The sequence below is a fragment of the Rattus norvegicus genome, chromosome 10 (genome assembly GCF_021556685.1).
Source record: "Rattus norvegicus strain SHRSP/BbbUtx chromosome 10, alternate assembly SHRSP_T2T, whole genome shotgun sequence".
Taxonomy (NCBI): Eukaryota; Metazoa; Chordata; class Mammalia; order Rodentia; family Muridae; genus Rattus; species Rattus norvegicus.
Genome location: NC_141543.1, coordinates 26,733,613 through 26,756,818, shown reverse-complemented (window position 1 = coordinate 26,756,818; position 23,206 = coordinate 26,733,613). Strand labels below are relative to the sequence as shown.

At 44.0% G+C, this 23,206-nt stretch overlaps 1 protein-coding gene across 9 annotated transcripts in view; it reads left to right on the top strand.

Moving 5' to 3' along the window:
• Positions 1-23,206, top strand: part of Tenm2 (teneurin transmembrane protein 2) — a 1,226,262-nt gene that overhangs the window by 942,774 nt on the left and 260,282 nt on the right. For all 9 annotated transcript variants that reach the window (XM_087569430.1, XM_087569433.1, XM_087569431.1 and 6 more), the window contains 1 exon segment: positions 17,535-17,773. In XM_087569430.1, coding sequence (XP_087425556.1) covers positions 17,535-17,773 — 239 coding nt within the window.

The following is a 23,206-nucleotide window of genomic DNA, read 5'->3' as shown; positions in this document are numbered from 1 at the left end:
GCAGAATCACATGCCCACACGGAGCCTGATTTGGAAAGGATATCACATAACCCAAAGCCAAACCTCATACCAGTAAGAGGATGTAAAAGAGAAAGTGGTCAATGAAAACTCCAGATCAACCCCAATGGAAGTCAGTGCTAATTCGCTCACTACCAACAATCCTCCCTTATAGCCTAGGTGTAATTATTTTCTTCTCTGGGTAGACAGTAGAGTGGCCAGGGTAGGAGGTAGAAGAATTTCAGGGCACGGAATTGTCTTGCTTGCCTGGGCACAGGAGGAGGTTTGCAACTGAATTCAATGAAAAAGAAAGAGTCAGTTCCACTGGCTGACTCCCTCCCACCCATTTCTGATTCATCACCCTCTCTGGTTCACTTCTCAAACGTCCCGTGACTTTACCTTTCAGTTCACTGTGGCTACTTAATGCGTTTTAACTTTTATTAGTCTCCTGATGTCTCTTTTAAGCTATCATCGTCTTTCCGGCAAAAGTGCTTGGATTCCACATTTTCTAATTAAAACATGCTCACTTATTGTCTTACTAACCAGTGCTCTTTATGAGGGCTCATGATGAGAAAGTTAACTCAAACCATCTTGATACATTTCCCACCTCCTGAAAATGGTAGGAGAAGCGGTGTTACCTATGGGAAGTGGAATTACTTTGAAGAATTTGGGGGTTTGCTTCTTAATAAAACCATGAATGAAAACCACTGAGCTCCATGCTTCCCACTCACGATATTCTTGGTAATTTGTTTGATTCTGCTTGTGAAAATCTTAAGTGGGATGTCTTGAAGAGGTCAGTCGGCTCCCTAATGGATCATAATAGATGCAACATCGAAATTGTTCGATTTTTAATTAGATAAAAACTCTCATCATAAAATGCAACGTGGCCTAATGTTACCAGTGCTGTTCCTTGGTGCTCGTATCCCTGCAAACTAATTCAGAATTACTGGAAATGATAAGGCTAAACTAGGGGGGAAGATAGCAAACACATGTAAACTCTCCATGAATTTCGAGGTAATAGTGTATGTGTTGGCGACATAGGTGGACAAAAGAGGTAGGTAGATTCCACTCAGTGTGTGCCTGAGTAACTTGGTCTCTGTATTGACTTCATTGCTCCCCTTGCATTTAGAAATATAAAAACAATATTAATATGAGGCCCTCCGTGGGTAAATCTTCAAAATTATAGCCATATAACCCATAGCTAAACATCATACCAGTTAAGAGGATGTAAAAGGGAAAGTGGCCAACATAAATGCCAGATCAACCCCAATGGAACTCAGTGCTAATTCGCTCACTACCAATAGTCCTCCCTTATAGCCTGGGTGTAATTATTTTCTCCTCTGGGTAGAGAGTAGAGTAGAGTGGCCATTCAAAAGAAAAGGTAAAGTTCTTCATCAAGCTAAAACAGACAGATTATTTCAAACCAAAAAGGGAACTGAGAAGGAGACCGGGAACAGGTAGGACTGGGGATGGGATTGGAGATGGGATAAGGATGGAGAAGAAGATCAGGATGGAAATAGGATGAAGTTTTAGAAGAACATGAAGATATGAATGAGGACTTGGATAAGTATAGGAGTGAGGTCGGAGATGAGAATTGATAAAACTATGGATGAATAAGTACATGGATATAGGGATGAAAATGAGTACATGGATATAGGGATGAAGATTAGGACATGGATATAGGGATGAAGATGAGGACATGGACGTAGGGATGAAGATGAAGACATGGACGTAGGGATGAAGATGAAGACATGGACGTAGGGATGAAGATGAAGACATGGATGTAGGGATGAAGATGAGGACATGGATGTAGGGATGAAGATGAGGACATGGACGTAGGGATGAAGATGAAGACATGGATGTAGGGATGAAGATGAGGACATGGATGTAGGGATGAAGATGAGGACATGGATGTAGGGATGAAGATGAGGACATGGACGTAGGGATGAAGATGAAGACATGGACGTAGGGATGAAGATGACGACATGGATGTAGAGATGAAGATGAAGACATGGACGTAGGGATGAAGATGAGGACATGGACGTAGGGATGAAGATGACGACATGGACGTAGGGATGAAGATGAAGACATGGATGTAGGGATGAAGATGAGGACATGGACATAGGGATGAAGATGAGGACATGGATGTAGGGATGAAGATGAGGACATGGATGTAGGGATGAAGATGAGGACATGGATGTAGGGATGAAGATGAGGACATGGATGTAGGGATGAAGATGAGGACATGGATGTAGGGATGAAGATGAGGACATGGATGTAGAGATGAAGATGAAGACATGGACGTAGGGATGAAGATGAGGACATGGATGTAGGGATGAAGATGAGGACATGGACGTAGGGATGAAGATGAAGACATGGATGTAGGGATGAAGATGAGGACATGGATGTAGGGATGAAGATGAGGACATGGATGTAGGGATGAAGATGAGGACATGGATGTAGGGATGAAGATGAGGACATGGATGTAGGGATGAAGATGAGGACATGGATGTAGGGATGAAAATGAGGACATGGATGTAGAGATGAAGATGAAGACATGGATGTAGGGATGAAGATGAGGACATGGATGTAGGGATGAAAATGAGGACATGGATGTAGAGATGAAGATGAAGACATGGACGTAGGGATGAAGATGAGGACATGGATGTAGGGATGAAGATGAGGACATGGACGTAGGGATGAAGATGAAGACATGGACGTAGGGATGAAGATGAGGACATGGATGTAGAGATGAAGATGAAGACATGGACGTAGGGATGAAGATGAGGACATGGATGTAGGGATGAAGATGAGGACATGGATGTAGGGATGAAGATGAGGACATGGATGTAGGGATGAAGATGAGGACATGGATGAAGGGATGAAGATGAGGACATGGACGTAGGGATGAAGATGAAGACATGGATGTAGGGATGAAGATGAGGACATGGACGTAGGGATAAAGATGAAGACATGGATGTAGGGATGAAGATGAGGACATGGATGTAGGGATGAATATGAGGACATGGACGTAGGGATGAAGATGAGGACATGGATGTAGGGATGAAGATGAGGACATGGATGTAGGGATGAAGATGAGGACATGGACGTAGGGATGAAGATGAGGACATGGACATAGGGATGAAGATGAGGACATGGATGTAGGGATGAAGATGAGGACATAGATGTAGATAAGATGGGGATGGAGATAAAAATAGAGCTCCCCCCAAACCCCTCGCTATTTCCTTCAGTATTGTGGACTTGGGCTCCTATTTATCAAACAAATTTCTTTACTACTTCCATTGCAAAAGAAAGGTCATGAATTTAAGGAAAGAAAGCACGGCCACAACAAATTTTCAGTTATTTTATTACAAAATGTAGATATTCTTTTGGTAAAAAAATATTCAATTATTGGAAAGATGGGAAGTGCATAGAAGTAATCTCAGCTTCTCAATTTCTATTTCCAAGAAAATACCACTTGAAGGTTTATTATTTCAAGCTTCCAAAGATGTTTATGAATGTCTAAGCATATATTTTAATAGAAATGGAACCATATACATTCCACTTAGTAAGTTTCATTTTAACGTAATGAGATATTGTGGAAATCTTTTCAGGTAATTTCATGTAGACCTACTTCATTCCCTTTTTTAAGGTCTCTGTAATATCCCAGAATGCCATAATTTATTTAACCAATATCTTCTTGATGGACACGTAGATTGCTTTCAGATTTGTGCTATGACAAACAGAACTGCAGTGAAGAGCTGTGTGTATGCACCTTTCTTTGCATACTTATATGATTATGTTCAAAAGTTAAATTCCAGGAAGTGAAATTGCTAGATCAAAGGGTATGTATAATATGCATTTTGAAGTTCGATAGACTGTGCCAAATTGTACCCATCTCAATTCAGATGTTACGATCTCTCTTTAATGACCCGCATTTCTCTGATGGGCTTAGAATAAGAATCCCCAAATTTATGGAGTTAAGAAAGGAAGGAGAGAATTTTGTGAGTTTATTCTGAAGGAATACACCCTCCTTCCCTCTCTCTCTCTCTCTCTCTCTCTCTCTCTGTGTGTGTGTGTGTGTGTGTGTGTGTGTGTGTGTGTGTGTGTGTGTGTGTCAGGGGTGGGGTTAGAGAGACAAATTGAACCCAGAGCCTCCTACTTGTTAGGCAAATTCTTTATCATACACCCAGCCCATGACCCACCTCCTTACTTGTCACGCAAAGCATCCTAGAAGCCAGGTCTAACTTGTGGTCCTTACTTAACACTAACCCTTTACTGCGTCACCATGTGACTGGGAATCTGCACATCTCCTGCTTGCCACCTCCTGCTCTCTCATTGTATAATTCAACAGTATTTTAAATTTGCCTCCTCTCCTCATCTGCCCTGCCTCTATCTACCTGGTGGGGATGTTATAAGACTATCTAAGAGAGCTGACTTAGTCAAGTTTCTGCAACTGCAAGCGAAATTCCTAGTAGGGCAGTATGATTTTCTTTTCAAGCCATTGCAGGAGAACATGTGATGAAGGGCTTGAGAATCCAGCAGAAGAAGATGCCCCCTTTGTGTGATAAGGATGTGAGGGCTCAGCCGATAAAATGTCCTCGGGCCCAACTTACATCGTTATTTTGTCTAAAAACTCTGCTTTTATGCTAATAAGGATTTTTTTTCTACCTACCATTGATAATCTCATTACCCGGCATGAGCATGAGATGTTAGCTTAAGTCAGCCCAACATTTTGGAGGTCTGTGACTGACCAGGCATAATAAAGAATGCTGGGAGTCATATGAAAAACTACAACTAGTGGGAAAAGGTAAGAGCAGGGTCAACTGTACTGAAATGGAGTGATGTCCCTAGATGTCATTTCAGAAAGCTCTGTAGTAACAGGCGCATACAGGTAGTTTCATGGGGGGAAGCCTGGCTGCCAAGATTAGTGTCCTGCTTTCCATTTAATTGGAGAGTGAGAGTCTCCCTACCTAACAGGCATCTCCACAGAAGAGACAGCACTTGGGTAGGATGGACCAAGTCTTAGGAGACAGTGATACAGAGACTTCATGACCACATTGGAGGCTCAGACACACTCTGCAGGGAAAGGGAACTGGTGTGTTGCACCCAGATTTGCTGTGCCAAGAACGAGTTTGATTGATCTAGGAAGGAAACAAGGGATAGAAATGTTGACGCTAACCGGGAATCCCATTTTTGACAAAGGCGGGCAGGAGGAAGGCGTGAAGAAGAGGGAGGAAGGGGGAAGGAAACAGTGAGGGCAAGTGAAAAAAAAGCAAGCAGCGTTTGAAGGACGCAGAGCGTGGGATTCGTGAGCAATTATCTCCACAATAGCAATGGCTAACAATTACTCTGAGGGTCTACTCAATGTCAAGCACGTGCTAAGCTCCATTTAATCCTCTCAATATCTCTAAATATTTGCGCTTGAGGAGACGAAGATATAACACTAACAAAGTCTACACAGGTTATGAGCAGAGTCGCCAGGCTCTGAACCCCATACGTTGATGACGGTTAGCCAGTAGACGCCGCCTCATTAGACTCCCCTAGTCAGCGGGTGCAGTGCAAGCCTGCTGCCAACCTGTTCCCTCTCCCCTTTCCCAGACCTTCACCTTGCTACCATGAAAGGCAGACATTGCTCTTCACGTAACTGCTTAACGCTCTTGTATAGCAAAACCTAAGAGTTAGGAAGAGCCCCAGTTCAAGCGCAAACCTTTGAGGCTTCAGTCGAGGTAACACCCCCTCGACATACACCAGACCCGCCTTTAAGTTTTCCTTAATTCTGCCAGTTGCAAAGGAAATGCCTGTAGGCAGGCACCTGCCTCAGTCTAACGTCCCACCTTCCTGTCAGGTGGCTTTCAGTTCACCGTGCCTTGGCGTGTCCACCCGCATCTTCGTCAAGATTTGCAAAGGGGCGCTGACAAGGTTTTCAGGTCCTTAAGGCAAACGCGCACGACAGTCTTCCTTGACACTTGAACTTTTTTAAGGAAGCCTCACCCCAGCATCGTAGGAGACCCAGCACTGAAGAAACCAGGTTATCTTTCCATATTTTCACAGCCTCTTCCTTGACACTTGCTCTGCGGGGAGGACGCCGCAGGATCCAGCTGAGACCATCTAAAGCCCCAGAGTTGTATTTTCATACCCATGCTAAATGTTGGTTGCCTTATTAAAGGGCACTATTTTTTTTCCCCTTGACAAGCGCAGTGTATGGATCTGTTTGGTGCGTTGTCAGCAAGTACGAAGCTGGCCTACAAACACACTTAAATGGCACACTTCTAACCAGCGCTAATCTCTGAGTCTCTAACAGATGTATGCAGGCAGGCGGGTGTGTCACAGGGGTTGCTGTAAAACTTAATTAACATCCCTGAAGAGCTCTTCTATCATTTCATGAAGAGTGCTACATACGAGGAAAACATTACACCTATGGATGCTGCGCATATAACGAAATGCGGGTAAATACGCTGATAGGTTTTTCTTCCATTTTCTTATGCCTTGAAGGGTCTGATGCAAATCCTAATGGAAAAATAAATTGTGTTAAAGACAACCATTTTTTTTTTAATGTTGGAATTTTAAGCCTAGAGAGTAGCATTGCCCTACCTGGAGTGCTAGAACACTGTCCGCATAGGCGCGGAAAGCCAATCTTTAATTCATAAAAGTGAGTAGTGGGGTTTTTTTTCCTTTTTTTTCTTTCATTTTCTTTCACTTCTGCCAGCCCTGCATCTGGGATTGGTAGCTGGGGGTCGCTGGAATAGTTCAAGATGGAAAGGACTTGCCACGGCGCAGACAGGAAACCCTGAGCTTGGTTCCCAGCAGTCATGTAAAAAGCTGTGGTGTTATGTCCTTGTAATCCGGTGCTGGGAGGCAGAGAGATGACTCTCTGGTGCTCACTGGCCAGTGAGCCTAATCCAGCCTAATCTAGGAGCCCACATCCCAGTGAGATAAAAACAAGATGGACGGCTTCTGAGGAACAACATCTGAAGTTGACCTCTGGGCTCCACACCCGTGTTCCTACACATGAGTACACATGTGTACACTTGCACATGCACACACACACACCCCCACACATACACATACACACTTCAACCAACTGTCCTAGTCCATTTGTAATGCTATAACAGAATATTTGAGATTCGTTAGCTTATAATGAATGGAAATGTATCGGCTTACCGTAATGGCTCCGGAGGCTAGGAATTTAAGAATGAGGATCTAACATTTGGCATGGAGCTTCTTGGCTGCATGATCTCATGCCTGTAGTGCAGAGAGAGGAAAGAGAGGGAGAAACGAACACAAATACCCACTAGCCTTGAACAATCCACATCCAAGATAAGAAAGAACTCTTGCCATGGTTGCTCTGTCCATGCAGGTGGAGTCCCCATGGTCCACTCATCTCTCAAGGGTCTTCTCCATATTTACACTGTAATAGTGCCATAAGTTCAGAATCAGTTGGAAGAGGGGCAAGCATTCAAACCACAGCAGCAGCTGAACAATATTTCCGATAAATCAATTCTGTTTCTCTTAAAGACTCTTATGAAATGCTCAGCCATTTAACCATTATTCTTAATACTCTCTTCTCCTCTCTTCTCTTCTCTTCTCTTTTCTTCTCTTCTCTCCTTCCTTCATTATTTCCTTTTCTTCCCTTTTCACCTTCTCCCTTTCCTTCCTTCCTTCCTTCCTTCCTTCCTTCCTTTCTCCCTCTCACCCTTCTCTACCCACCCCCAACAAATAGTCCTTGAGTAGCTACAAAAATCTAGACATAATTGTTCTTGAACTGTGATGGCTTTCTTTGTTTTGTTTGTCTGTTTTGCTGTAAGCAATTTGTTTTCCATTTCTTTCTGATCCTAGTATATTTTAGGAATCAGACATTTTCATTATAGTTTTATTTTTCAAATAAATAATAACACATAATATGTTTTTAAACTGGTGGGGGGAGATACAAGGCCAAACCAGGCATTCCAGAACACTCTTTTAAGCCCAGAAATCCACAAGCAAAGGGGAATGGATCTCTGCGAGTTCAAGACCAGCTGGATCTAGACAGGAAGTCTTAGGTCAATCAGGGCTAAACAGTGAGATCTTCTCTCAAAAGAAGAGGAGGAGGGGGAGGGAAGCAGAAGAGGGAGAGAGGGGAGAAAGGAACAGAAAAAGGAGGGGAGGGAGGGAGGAAGGAAGGAAGGAAAGAAGGAAGGAAGGGAGAAAGAAAGAAAGAAGGAAAGAAAGAAAGAGAGAGAGAGAGAAAACACATGTGATAATCAGAGTAATAATTAGTACACAGTACTGGGATACTTTGGTTATTAAAATAGTAAAGACTTGTGAAGATCTACAGAGCTTCCCTTAACTCTGGAGGCTCCATTGTTTCTCAAATACCAAGGAACTTTTACTAAAAGCTAGTAACACAGACATATATTCACTGACCAAAATACATCCAATCAGATGAGATTATTAGATCCTCTTTGATCTTATGACAGAAGATTGAGGCTCAGAATATCTACAAACTCTGACTCGGAAGGACCTGGTGATTTCACTATCTGAAATCAGACAGAACCGCTGTGTTATCACAAACTTTGAAAATCCACGCATACACACATAGACTTTCATCGGGTCAGGCGATATTGGGTTTGATGAGTAAGAACTGTCTATGCCATAGTTCTCTGAGCATGGGCTAACAATAAGACCCTTATAGAAATGTCACAGATAGGGAGCTTTGCTGGACAGTCACCTCTCCCAGGCTATCAATCAAATCTATCATCTGATATGAGCGCTCGCTGAGTCACGTTGAAACATTTTGTAAATTGCGATGTTTGTAAAGCAGTATGAAGTATTGAAACGAGCCCAGTAATGACTCCTCTTATTTTGTAATTCATGGAGTTTTGAAAGCAAACTTGGGTCACCGATAGGAGTCAAGAAGACTGGGAAAATATCTAGTGCCAACTGCAGTCTTACCTTACTGAGGAGCTCGGTGTTGATTGTCATTTCCTGTATTTAGAAACTAGCTAGAGGTCCCCCTCCAAAAGCTAAAGGCAAACTGACCATTCAACCAAGCAACACTCTCCAGAGATGAACCCCAGAAACACTGAAAGCAGACACACAAGACAATGTTTCCAGGGATGCCCATGGCAGCTTTACACACAATAGCGAATGGTGGAAACAACTCGAATGTCTGTCTGTGGCTGAGTGAAAGAAAGTAATACCTCTACACAAGGGAATAGTGTTTGACCTCCAAAAAGGGATATAGCACTCTTACTTGCTACAGTGGGTGTGTTAAAGGCTACAGCTGGGGAGGGGGATGTATTTTAAACCCTTGACCAGGAACATTAGGACAGACACTTAAAGGCCACATTCATTCATTGTGAACGATCAAGAATAGGAAAAGCCTTACAGACAGGGGCCAAACCTGTGGGAGATCACAGGGAGAGTGGGCTGCTGTTTAATGGACTTCGGGGGCTTGGGAATAGGCGAGTAGTGAAATTTCTTTGGACCTAAACAGAATTGGCCACCATTCAGCATTGCAAATACACAGTTGCCTTCCGCTGTCCAGGTAAGAGTGGCATGGTTAGTCTTATACTATGCTAACTTCATTTCAGTTCTAAGGCTTTGGGATTCTAAAGGAAAACAGTTTAAGGACCACCATGGACCCTCTAGGTACTAAAGACGTACTCACAGGAAAGACAGCAAGACAGTGAGGTTGGGAAATGAGTCTTCTGTTTCGGTCTGTCTGACCTTCCTTCCTTTCTTTACCTTCCATTGACTTCTTTTCATAGACTATATTCTGATGATGGCTTCCCTCTATGCACCTCACTTCCTCCCTACCCCACCTCCGTCCAGGACCACACCCTTTCTGTCTCTCATTAAAGAACAAATGGGCGCCTAAGGAGTAATAATAAAATAAGATTAAACCAAAAGCAAACACTCAGAATACAATAAGATTCCTTAAATAGGACAAAACAAGCAAACGAGGAAAAAAATCACCCAAGAAAAAGCATGTACCAACTGTGAATTGTAACGGGTATAAGAAAGCAAGAGAGAGAGCAGGCTGGCCTCGATAACTTGACTGAGGCAAAAGTGTAAGGCAGGCTTAGTAACAGGGTGATGAAGGGGTCCACCCAAGGTTCTGACTCTGTGTGGTGGTGAAGGGAGAGGCCATCCTGCTCAGTAATTGTATCTACACGGGTATGTTCTCCCTTCATCCATCCTGGTAATCAGGGAACACTCACATAAGTCTGTTGGAAATGCCTGTCTCTGTATGTCCATTGTATGGTGAACTCAAGGTCTAGTTTGAAGTCAGTCGAAAGGCTTTGTTTTGTCACCTGATGTGTGTGTGTGTGTGTGTGTGTGTGTGTGTGTGTGTGTGTGTGTGTGTGTGTGTGTGTGTTTCAGGACTCCCAACTTTTAACTTGAAAAAAAAAAGTCACCAAAGTATTTAACAACACCCAAGTTGGGAAAAAGAAGACTCATTTCATCTGAAAGACGTAGAGATGAATTTGCTCACAAAACACCAGGTTTCTTTAGTGACTTCCAGAGACCTTACCTGTCACGCTGCATAGCAGATCATTCTAAGAAGGAGAAAATACATTTTACAATGTGGGGGGGGGGATGCAACATTATATCACAGTGTGACACAATTTAAATATCAAGAGTTGGGGCTTCTATTTAGAAAACGGAAGGCAATCAATTGAGCTGCTAATTATTCCAGCTGTGAGTATTTTTGTTACAGCTGCAAATTTTGAAGCGCACAAAATAGAGGATTTTCCCATTGTTCATGAAAGGAACTAATACAGAAAGGTCCAGAGATGGGAGACCTTGAAAACCTACTTTTCACTGAATTGGCATCTAATCTGAGGGATCTTTAATAGGAGAAAGACTTTCAATGGCATGGATGGGAATACTGGTTTCTTCTTGCTGTTGCTTTGTTTTTTGTTTTTTTGTTTTTTAAGTCAAGAGCTAGCCATTTAAATCCTTTTCAAGTTTTAATTTTAAAAGCCATAATTTACTTTTCAAGCCAAATATAAATTCCTAAATGGAGGAGACAAGCCCTCTAGCTGTCTCCCCAAATCTCTTTCCCTCCTCAGAAAATCTTTTGGAGGGCTGGATCACACACTGGAGTAATGAGAATTCAGTCTTCAGACAAATAATTTAAATGGTCCCGAATACGCGTGAAATAACACATAGAGCACAGCTCCTGTCCTTAAGACACTTAATAGTCACATGCATTAACCGTTCACAGGCGGGCAGGCTAATGCCATGTGAATAAACTCTCCCTACATTTAAGATCCCCTATCAAGTTCATGAAGTAAATAACGAGCATCATGGTCAACCTTCCAGGGAGATGAACCCCCCTCACCTAAGGTCATGTGATAATAAACATGGAGTCTGAATTCAAACACTGCCTGCAGGAGCAGCAAGGTGACAAGTGCCTCTTTCTAAAATAACGAAGTCAGTGGGAAGAGTAAAGACTATTTGTATGGACTAAGAGGGCTGGCCAAATGTCTAGCAACCGGTCTCTCGAGAGTTCACAACTTTGCTCTCTACTTTTAGGGAAGAAACCTGATTTCCCGGTCACGCGGACATTTCATAAAAGACAGAGATCCTTAAGAGATTACCTGTCCAGCTGGCAGCTGTGTCAAACAGCATCCAGCTGCACATTTCCCAGGATCCTTGTCTTTTTCCACCTTAACCTGCACACTCTGTCTCTCCTCCTTTAAGCCACACCTCCCGACTCTTGCCTCTGTCTTCCAGGAACCTACCCATCATGTGTCTCCTGGACGACCACCACCATCACTCCCCTACTGGAGAATGTAACTAATGGCGCCAAGAAGGAGAGTGGTTATTTAACCTCTCTCCAGCTAAGTGTTTTATTATAACTCCTGAAAACCTAATTACAGTAACTTTACATGCTACAGTACACTTTATGGCACGTCTCTTTATTAAACCTACTCCTTTAAAGACAATAAGCCCAGTGCTTCAAAGGGCAGGGCAGACGGGATGAGACTGGGGGAACCTCCTGTCCCATTGCTCACTTGACCTCCCTCACCGAGTCCCCCACCTCTAATCCTGCTGGTTTTCAGACTTTCTTCTCTTGGTAGCTTTTCTGCCAGATTTCAGCCACCTCCTGGGCGATTTAAAAACATATCTCGGGGCTGCGTATCAATATTTCCATCCGTTTCTCTATTCATGGATTTATTTACAGGGGGCGGGGGGGGTCAATTTTCTCAGAAGAACAACACTTAACACCTGTCCTGCCTGGTAGCCAGAGCTGCTCTTCATCGTGTACCGTAACATGGAGACCCTTCACGACTTTTTCGTTGTGGTTCTAGAAGAATGTTTACTGCGGTCTGCTTCGAGCATGAGCAATGGAGGACAGCCCCTCCTCGCCATCGGTTGTCAGGCTGCACTGTTGATGAGATAGCAGGAGACAGAGTGAGAGAGGGAGAGGGAAGCTGGGAGAAGAAAAAAGCCTGACCTTTGGAGTTGCTGCAGCAGGATTATTTGTGTAATGCATTTCTGTTTCGAAGCCCTGCTGGGCTTTCCCCCTGGGAATAAAGCCAAACCAACAGGAGACTAGGGAACCACCTCTAAGGACCCCACTGGGTTGTTGCCTGCTGGAAAATAGTGCTTGGTGTTAAAGGATTTTATGTATTTAATTGTCTATTGCTTGAGGTTAATGACAAAGTTTACTTGTGATAAATGGGGGGAGAGGGGAGACGGACTGTAAAGAAATCCCTTGTTGGAGCGGCAAATCAGCAGCCTCCAGTTCTGGAAGCTTCCACTGTAGATTAGTCAAGCACTCTGTGGATCAGAGAAGTTAAAATAAAGAGTCACAGCTTTCTAAATTGGCCGACTCCTCCCTCATGGATGGCTAGGTCTTTTTCATTCGTTAGACTTCATTTTGAAGTCTCTCACAGTAGTTTAGTCGGAAAATATAAAATAAATAAATAAATAAAATAAAAATGTGTGCCATTAATTTCCTAAGCCGATTGGATGCAGAAGCCTGGTCCAGCTCGGATTCCTCTTCAAATGCACAGCTTTGCTGTCACGTGAAGTGCATGGGAGGATGGCTGGTAGCGATGTTCTCTCCTCTCTTATTAAATGGCTTTGTTTTCACATGAAGAAAAGTGATGACATTTACCCAAAAGATAGATTGTTTAGAGTGAAGCAATGACAACTGTATTCCGAAGATGTCGCTGAGCCACAGGATCCAGAGTTGAGCTACAGAGTGAGGGGCAGGTCCCTCCTAGCCTTCTTGATCCATCCCAAACCCCTACCCATGTCCCTCGTGTCCCTCGGGATAAGTGTTAGAATCCAAGCCCTGGTCCTCACATCACTAGGAGGGAAAAAAGCACCAGAGCTCCACTTTGACTCTTTTGTAACACATCAAAGGCTGGTTTCTGCCACCCCTTGAAGTGTTAGCAAACTCCCAAGGACAGCACTTTGGGGGCCCCTCATTTGCCTTGCCTTTCCAAGGCACAAGTGGCCAATTCTGAGAGCAATTGAGTTGTGCTTGAAAAATGTCAAGTGCATTTGGAAACTACACATTTTTGCTGACGCCTGGAGTCCTGAGCGGAGCTATTTCCATGACCAACCGCTGGGAAGAAGTTCAGCTGGGGCATCAGAAATGATTCCCCGCCACACACTGAGCAGGCCCCTCAGGGGGAAAAGCTGTCTTAATAGCCGGGTCAGGGAGAAATCAGGAGTCTCTAAGTCTTCGGGGGCCTCCCCACAACCATGTGACTGCACTATTCCCTTGTGGCTCTTGTTTCTTGTTATTGTATTTTACTCATTTTTATTTTGTTTTCACTCATCGAAATTTTTCAACTTAAAAAAAAAACAAAAACAAAAAGACAGTTAAACAAAAAAGTTTAAGAACAGCCAATGAAAAGATAGGCAGCTGATACCTTGGTGCCAAGGGGCCAGTATCAGTCTTTATGCAGAATCGTTTAGAAGTTGAGACTCTGTAACACTTTACCCAACAGCCATCTGCAGACAATAGACCTATTCACCATCTAGGTCAGTTGGATGTAGTTGGAAGTTGTAAGAAGATTAGAATTTCTTAATCATTAATGTGTTTTGAAGTCATGTAAGACACACAGCCAGGACATTCCTCCAGCCAGGGCGAGCCCAGGAATTCGTACATTTTTAACAGAGAATTCAAATGATGCTAACTCGAGTATTGGGAAAAGAGAAGCTGAAGAGCATCTCTTTCTAGATGGTTTACCTTTTCGTTTTGTTAAGTGGCTTAGGTTAGCATACAAAGTAACGAGTCTTTTCACAACCCCCCACCCTTTTTTTAAATCAACTTGGGGTAGTAGGTTCCTTTAAAGATTTGTATCACCAGGATGTGGATATATTTTAAGAGCAACATTTTACATACTTTTTGGTATTTTTATTTAGTTATTTTTGAACACCAGAAATGGAAAGGGAGTTCCATTTAGCCACACATGGATTCCATTTAGCGGTAATTATCACAGACAACATAGTACCAATGAACAGCCTAGAATACACAGTCTCCAGAGATAATTCAGAACCAGAGTTTGTGGGTCCTGTTTTGGGTGGGATACTGGGTCTTGACTAAGGAAATATACATGTTCACCTAGCACATAGGCAAACATGTAAATCTATCCTAAAACCAGGTATCGAGATTGCTGAAGGAGCCTCAATTTTAAAATGTAAAATGTTCACAATACTTTGCTTGTAACATACATTATTTTGACCTTGAGAAATATCATAGGCCATTCATCGAACAAAACCTTGTGTAACCACTGTGGTCCAGGCTATACGCTAGATGACAGGTCGTAGAATTAAATAAATCCGATATAAATACCTTCTTAGTTTTCTCTTTGTAGCAATGTAGTTCTGATGGTGAATACGGACAGTAAAAAAATGCTCAGGCACGTACATGTATGTGCATGTAATAGAGAAAACAAGGGTGGCTATAACAGTGAGAGGCTAGTAGAGAAAGCCTGAGACTTGGGAAAGATCTGTGAGAAAGTGGTGTTAAATCAGAAAGCCAAACAACATGAAGGAAGGCCTAAACAAGTATTCCTAGGACTATAAAGAAAGATCACTGGGGGTCACCAACAGAGCTCAGTAAGAGGCTACCTGAAGGAACTGAGGTGTAGGGTGACAGAAAAGGCTGCCTAACATACTCCTCTGCTTCCCTCACGCAAGCACATATATGCATATACTACACACACACACACACACAACCATCTTTATCTCTGTCTCTGTGTGTGTCTCTGTGTCTCTCTGTCTCTGTGTGTCTGTTTCTGTGCCTATCTCTGTCTATTTCTGTCTCTATCTCTCTGACTCTGTCTCTGTCTATGTCTCTCTGTCTCTGTCTCTCTGATTCTCTCTTTCTCTCTCTCTCTCTCTCTCTCTCTCTCTCTCTCTCTCTCTCTCACACACACACACACACACACACACACACACACACGAAGGTGCTTTGCATCCCATCTCCAAAAGCACAGCAGCATGAGCAGTACTATTACAGGGCTGGAGAAGTATCTTGGTGGTTGAGAGCACTGGCTGCCTTTCCAGAGGTTTCAGGTTTGATTCTCAGCACCCATGTGGCAGTCCATAACCATCTGTAACTCCAGTTCCAGGGGATCTGACGCCCTCTTCTGGCCTCTGAAGACAGCAGGCATGCAAGCGGTGCACAGACACGCAGGCAAGAAACCCATACATAAAAGATTAAAAACAAAGCACGTGTTGTTATGATGGTAGCTTCTAGTGTGGACTGAAATGTCTGGGCATCAAAGCTGGGAACGCACAGCCATAGAGGTAAAAAGTCAGTTCATAACTGTAGATGTCTTTTATCCTCCTTTGTGTGTTGTTGGAGGGTCAGGTAAGCCTCACACCTGAGGAACAAGTTGAGCTAAATATGCAGATCTGTCAGTGATGGCTGAAACCATGACAAGGGACAGGTCACTGGGGGTGTGAGAACTGAGATTCATAATTTTTTTTAATACTCATTAATGTCTGCTCACGGGTGGAGAATGGTCCAAGAAATAAGCTTATGGGGTCCTAAATCAAGAGCCAAGATTTTCACCCTTTCTTGCCTTTTACTGGTTGTTTCTACTCTTAGGAAGATATCGGTTAGTACATAGCAAGTTGGGAAATTCTTGAAATGTATGTTCCATGAATGTCAAGCTTTAAATTAAAGCTCACATATTTGAGTTCTTTATGTTGCTCAAGAACTCCTTAGCAAAAGCTAGTCATTAAGAAGTGAGCACCTACAACCCCAGTCTACAGAGTGAGGTCGAGGGCGTGTAAGACTACACAGGGAAACCTGTATCATAGAAAATAAAAAACATAGAAATGCATCTACTGAAAGTGTGAGGGGGGCGGAAATGCCTGTCTTGATATTTGTTTTTCCATTTTAGAATTGCTGCAAATGCCACTACAAAATAATGGGATTCCAAGAGCTCACGCATGTGCACATGTGTGCATTTGTTTAATAAAGTCTCCCTTGCATGTTGGGATCTTAACCGGGGACCAGAAACGTGAGGGTGAACTAGTCCTAAGTGAGATGCAGCCCCTGACCTCAAGCAGCTAGACTCTAAAGTCTAACTAGCCATCCATAAGTTCTGTCCCCTGGACATGTCACTGTTTTAAAGAAAGTATAGTCAATCATACACGAATCTTATCCTTGGCATATATAGGAAAGAAAATAATCTATTGTCAGACGCTCTGGGAAGTAGCTTCGGAGTAACGATCCTCTGAGAAGTCATGTATTTTTTTTCACACTTCACAATCTATTGTATAGTTATCACATCGTAGGTCTGAGTACCAAGGACACCGCGTACAATTGACGGGCAAAAACGTTTTTAAAAGAATCACCATGTCCACAAGACCTAACAATGCAGTCTGAGCAGGGACTAACGGTGACTGCTGGTAGAAGGAGAGATGAAAATGTTCAAGCATTGCAGTAAAAAGGGGCAGTCTGGGGTAATATTTAATAGCAGAGTTGTTTTTTTTTTTTTTAATCAAAACACAGAGCTCCTGGTTTAAATCCTTAGCCACTTACCCGACTTCTCCCAATCTGATGTTTCATCTCTAAATTAGGGATATTATAACATTTAGTTTGTAAATGGTAGTGACAACACATTTCAAGTGTCTTTCAATTGCACATAGCTAATATGTGACAATACTTACCACCGGCATCACTGTCATCATCTCAGAGTGAGTGACAGTAATTCACTTCTCAGATTTGCTCTGAACACTTCGCCCGATTGTTCTAGAAGGTAGAATCTAGAAGCATCTGCGAAAGTATAAAATTAGGCAAACTTGTGGAAGTAAGGTGTATTAACCAGCCAAAGCAATCTCTCTCTCTCTCTCTCTCTCTCTCTCTCTCTCTCTCTCTCTCTCTCTCACACACACACACACACACACACACACACACACACACACACACCTCCTCCTGCCTTCCAAGGTTAAGGTTAGTTAACTCCCATTTTACTAGAACTACGAGAGGTAGAAAAAGAATGACGGCTAAGCTTCCTCCTTATCCAACCACAGTCAGGCTGACCCCTTTCACTCTTCTTTTCCAGGCACTTCCTCTTCAAGACGTCCTCCGGAAGCACACCCCTGTTCAGCAGCTCTTCTCCAGGATACCCCTTGACCTCAGGGACCGTTTATACACCACCACCCCGCCTGCTGCCACGGAATACATTCTCTAGGAAGGCCTTCAAGCTGAAGAAACCCTCCAAATACTGCAGTTGGAAATGCGCCGCCCTGTCTGCCATTGCCGCTGCCCTCCTTCTGGCCATTTTGCTGGCCTATTTCATAGGTAAGTGAAAGCCGCCTTGGTTACCACCCTGGTGGTGAGAAGGTCAGGGAAGAGGCCATGGACTTGTGAGTTCTGAAGCCCTCTGTAGTCTGTACAATCTGCCTGTTGGCTCTTAAAACACATAATCATGAGCGATGGACGGGATGATTTCTTTCCCCTCCTGGAATCCATTCCAGTCATGGCTCTAGCTGACATTTATCAGAGGTGAAGTTATGCATCTTGGCTGTGTCTTCTCCTGGGGAGGAGCTGAGAATTTTCCTCCCTGCAAGAATCCCAGCCTCCACTCCCACAGTCGTCATCTAGATTTCTCTGTCACTGTGTTGAATGCAAACCAGGGCGCTGACATTCACGCAGCGTCGGTTCTCTAGAAACTCAAGAGGATAGGTGTCCTTGTGCACAGAACATCTTGACCAGGGAGAGAGCCAAACCAGCTCACTGATTTTCAGAGCTGTGGAACAGAAATGGGATTGAAAGGCCAGAGCCTACAACACCATCTTCATCTAGACTCAAACACTCACACACTGTTGGCCTTGCCCCAGCTTCCTTTCTTTACCTCTGCCTGGCTTCGGTTCTCACCCCACTGTGTGGCATTGAATTTCAATAGAGTCCATGTCTTGCAGCACCATGCACCCCTCTGACTGAGTGTGGGGAAGGGTAGCAAATGGGGAAGCTGTTGGGGTACCTTCCTACGTGTTTCATGGATGTTCGTTTGTGTCCAGGAGGTGCCATCACGTAACCATGAAAAACAGCAGATGTCTGGGAGCTCAGAGGCAGGGCGCCCCGCGCAGATGAGCATCCTGGGCTGGACACAAAGCCTGCTCACAGTTCCTGACAGAGAGCCCCATTCGCTGCTGCTCTGTCAGCTAAGCTTGCCAATGGCAGATCTCCTGGCCCAGGCAGAGGCCATGGTGGTGTTTGTTAAAGTTTATTTGAAACACTTGATGGTTCTGGCTTGCTTTTAGGGCAGCAGCTCTGACAGATCTCCCTGGTTTAGCTGTGCCATGTTGCAAAGCAAACCTATAAAACACCAGCTAAAGGAGACTGACTGCAAAACAGCTCCAAACATGCAGGGAAAAAAATCTCCTCCCATTTAGGAGAAGACAGGGCGATTCTGGTGCTGTCTAGGCTGGTCTTTCTCTCCGTATCGGCCCTCCTTTCTCACTCAGCAGTGGGGCCCCTACATGAATCTCATCCCTCTGGCATGATGCCTGCCAGAGAACAGGCAGGTGCAGTACTTCCCAGGGCATTTGACCAGCCCACCTGATGGCACAGAAGTAAAATGGTATGCCGCTAGAAGTTTGGGGCCTTGCCCAAGGTAGCCAAAAATCAATATATATACTCTTCAATGTCTTCTACAGTATAACCACGCTTGTCTTACTATAGAAAAAGAAACATTGACATATTCCTTATCAGCTGCATGTATCATCAATAATGGCCTCTAAAACCGAGGATGCTGACACTCTGGGGAAAGGGAAGGAGCCGTGCTGGTCTTGGGTTTCCGCAAAGCATTTTGCACTCTCTAACCCTCTGGGCACAGTGGGAACTGAGGCCTGACACTCAACGTCCCTAATTCCAAGTCCTGTCTGCTTCTCACCTCTTGATAAAGGATACAGCAATGGGTGGACTTGAACTCCACCCCTACCCACACCCCACCCCGAACCCCTAACGGAGATCTTCGTGTTATTAGAGGGAATTCTGTGTGAGTCCCCAGGTGGCTGTTTCAGGGGCTCAGTGGAAGCAAGTTGAATGTGCCTTTAGGGTCTTTGCATGATTTGGTTTTGTGTCAGAAACTTCAAAAAGGGTCCCTGTGCTGACTTCTAGGGCTTCGTGTTCTACTGGGCCAGTGGGCATCATGGAGAGCCCAGATATAGAAATTGAGGCACTGCCTGTCTGTGCCAATGGTGTCCCTAGTGTGTCTTCTGCACCCCTTGCAGGGGAGAGACGGATGGCGAGAGCCTGATTTATTGAACTTGATAGTTAAAATATAATAGCTTTTCTGTAAGGGCGATCGCGTAAACGGGCGACTGTGTAGGGAGAGTTTAATGTTTTAATCGGGTGTGTAACTTGTAAATGATGGATTAGGAAACGTTATTTATCCTTAGTCTGGAGGCTACTGGAAGATGGGCCTGAGCGTCTTCCTGTGGTTTATCAGTTTATAATCCATCATTTCCTATTTCGGATGCTTCAGGTAAGATTATGCTTTGACCCTGGAGTATTGGGAAGTAGTTTATGACTCCAATCGAGTGATGTAACAGGCCGGTTTGCCCAGCAGTGATGACGGTAAAGGCGGAGCCACACAGTACCATCAGCTCCTCCCAGAGACGGCCAGAGATCTGCAGGCTCAGGGAGAGGTCCTGATCCTAAGTGCTGACATTGGACCCGGCAATGCATTTCTCCACAGAGAACCGTTTGCCTTCTGAGCCTTGGCTTCCTAAGTACAGCGTGAGGGCGACATGGTTATTTACGCACAGAATCTCTGAAGTACAGTGAGGATTAATTAATGTGTATAAATCACTTTGAAGATGAAAAGCAGTATATTATTAATTACAAAGCTGCAGGGGCATAAACACTGCATGCCAAACACAGAGAAGAGTGTTGCGGGGCACAGGCACTCATTGTACCAACCTAAAACAAGCCATCAGGGAAGGACAGACGTGGAACCTAAAGTCCCAGGGCCCCTGTTAAAGAGACTGGCACATGCAGGACCTCAGTCCATTCTGGTTCACACGCAACTCCCCATTCCACGAGAACATGACAGGTCCTGAAATTGAAGCATCAGCTCCAGGACATTTATGGGCCAGCAGCGGGTTCAGGCCTGGCAGGCACTGTGACAAATAGGTCAAATTATCTTTCTTGCATGTTCAAACCCGTGGGGAGAAGCCTTTCCAGAAGCGAGCAATTTGGAATAGCTTTCACCCTGTGACTAGTTCTTCCGTATAGCCGGGCATGTGGGTAGGTGTATAAAAACCAGAATGCCAGCCAGCCCTTGTGCAAATTGGAAGACATGGCCGTTCACTGACTCAGGAAAGATTCCCCCAGTGCCTGCTCATGCAGCCAGGGTAAGAGAACTTCCACGAAACGTTCTTCCATCCAGTCCTCACTGGGCCATATTCCCCGCATTGGTAAAAACACCCTGGAAGAAATTACTCTGAAAAGCAACCGGAGCCATCCTGAGACCACTCTGTGGATCACTCATCCCCTGGACCAAACCAATCCTTATCTAGGAGAGCTTGACTGGGGAGAGCAAGGTAGCTGCATTCATGGGAGATGACTTTCTTCTTTGGGTAGCCCAAGTGTTTTCATTGCCTACAATGTCAGAAGTTTCTCTATATCCCTATGTTTCATCTTCCGAATATATATATATATATATATATATATATATATATATATATTACAACAAGAGCTGGTTAGAAGCTTCATTCTGCTACAAACTAGCATTCCTGACAAAAAGAACTTCTATATAAAATTATATCATGACTCCTTTTAAGTCACATGGCCCAGTCACCCACATTCTCTGGAGTAGAAGAGGAAATTTAAACTCACTTGGTAGACACTGCTCTGAGACTAGTCGTGTGTCTGACTAACTGCAGCCATAGTCTTTCACACCTCGTTCCCTTGGTCTCCTTATAGGCACCCTGTCTTTCCCACAGCTCCCCAGGATTGCAGTCAGCCAGCTTCTCAAATCCCAAATGAAACCTCTGGTGGCATCAACTCCTCTTACCTAGTTCTATCCTTATTAACAGGGAATATTGGTTGGTTTTGATTCTAGAATCCTCTACTAACACGGTGGGCAGAAACTGTACCCCCACCTCCCAGCCTTGTTCCCTATCCTCCTGTCTCTTGTTGTGGAGGTCAGCAAACTTTCCCATAGAGAGACAATGGTGTATATTTTGGGTCCTGCCGGTCTCACCCATTGTGACTCAGATGGTCATCGGAGAGTGTGTCCACAAACCTAACTAGGCATCATAGCATTTCCATGGGTCATGAAATACCATTCTTCAGATTTTTTTTTAATCATAAAAAACAGCTCTTTAGGTCGTGTGCCAGACACAGAGAAGCAGTAGATTTGACCCAAAGGCCAGAATCTGTCAGGCAATTCAAATCCTTTCCCATTCATTTACTAATCACATCTTTGCTGGGTAAAACTCCATTGCTTTCTGACTAGCGAGAGTTCAGCCATGAGTCTACCATAAATGGAACCTGTGACTGCCACGTTCAGATGCTGATATCCTAATCCATAATGAATAACTCTATCTGGATTCCTGGCTCCAGACAAAACACAAGGAAAGCAACATTTTTTAAAAAAAAAACCTCCTAAAGACAGTTTCATCCTAAAAATCCGGCTTCTAACCGGACTTTTGAAATGGTACTTCAGCCCACAGAAGGAAGACCACATCAGGGGAAAACTACGTCCCATTTTGCTACATAATCCCTCACCCTGCATGTGGGGGTTTGAATGAAAATGGTCGCCATAGATCCACAGGGAATAACATTTAGTAGCCATGGACTTTTGGAGGAAATGTGTCCCCGTGGATAGCCTTTGAGGTCTCAGATGCTCATGTCACGCCCAGTGTGACATTCTCTTTCTGCTGCCTGCTGATCTGGGTAGAGAATTCTCAGCTTGTCCTCCAGTACCATGTCTTCCTGTGCACCGCCAGGCTTCCCACATTGATGATAATGGACTCGACCTCTGAAACCATAAGCCAGCCCCACTGCGACGTTTTCCTGTGTAAGAGTTGCTGTGGTCACGGTGTCTCGTCACAACCCTAACTAAGACACCTCGCTCTTTTACAAATTCATTGGCTGTTTTAAGACATCATCCAATAACTTAGTTCCTACAGGTTTTCCAACAGAACAATAATAATACTGGGCTGTCGACTGATATCACCACCTTTTTGACTCAGGCCGACATTGGATGAGGTCTCCTCTCCTTAAACTGCACAGAAGCTCTCCATATCAAGGGAGGAAGAATACTTCTGACATGTGACTCTACTGTTAAGTCCACACGATCTTAGAAATTCTAAACTAAGGGTCCACTCAGTGACTCCTCATGACACAGCTCAATCTGTCATCCTTGACTTACAGAGCATACTTAACCCTTCTCGGTCTTTCAGCCGCCGCTCCACGGGACCAGGAAGGGAAGTCATAGAGTAAAAGATAGGAGCTTATATGTCATCTTAAATTAGTCTTTAGCTCCTCAGATCGCTGCCAAAATTATATATATATATATGAATGATATTAGAAAGTCACCTTGTCTTGTTCACTGCCATAATCCCTACTAAATATGAAATGCTGTGCGTTAAGCACCTCAGTGCTCTGTCTTCTGCCACTCTAACTTTGATCTGCAAAGCACGCGGGCCATCAACATGTCAGGATGTTAAAAGTGTGGTAATTTGGGGTGCTTTCAGTTTCTTTTGAAAACAATGAGAGATT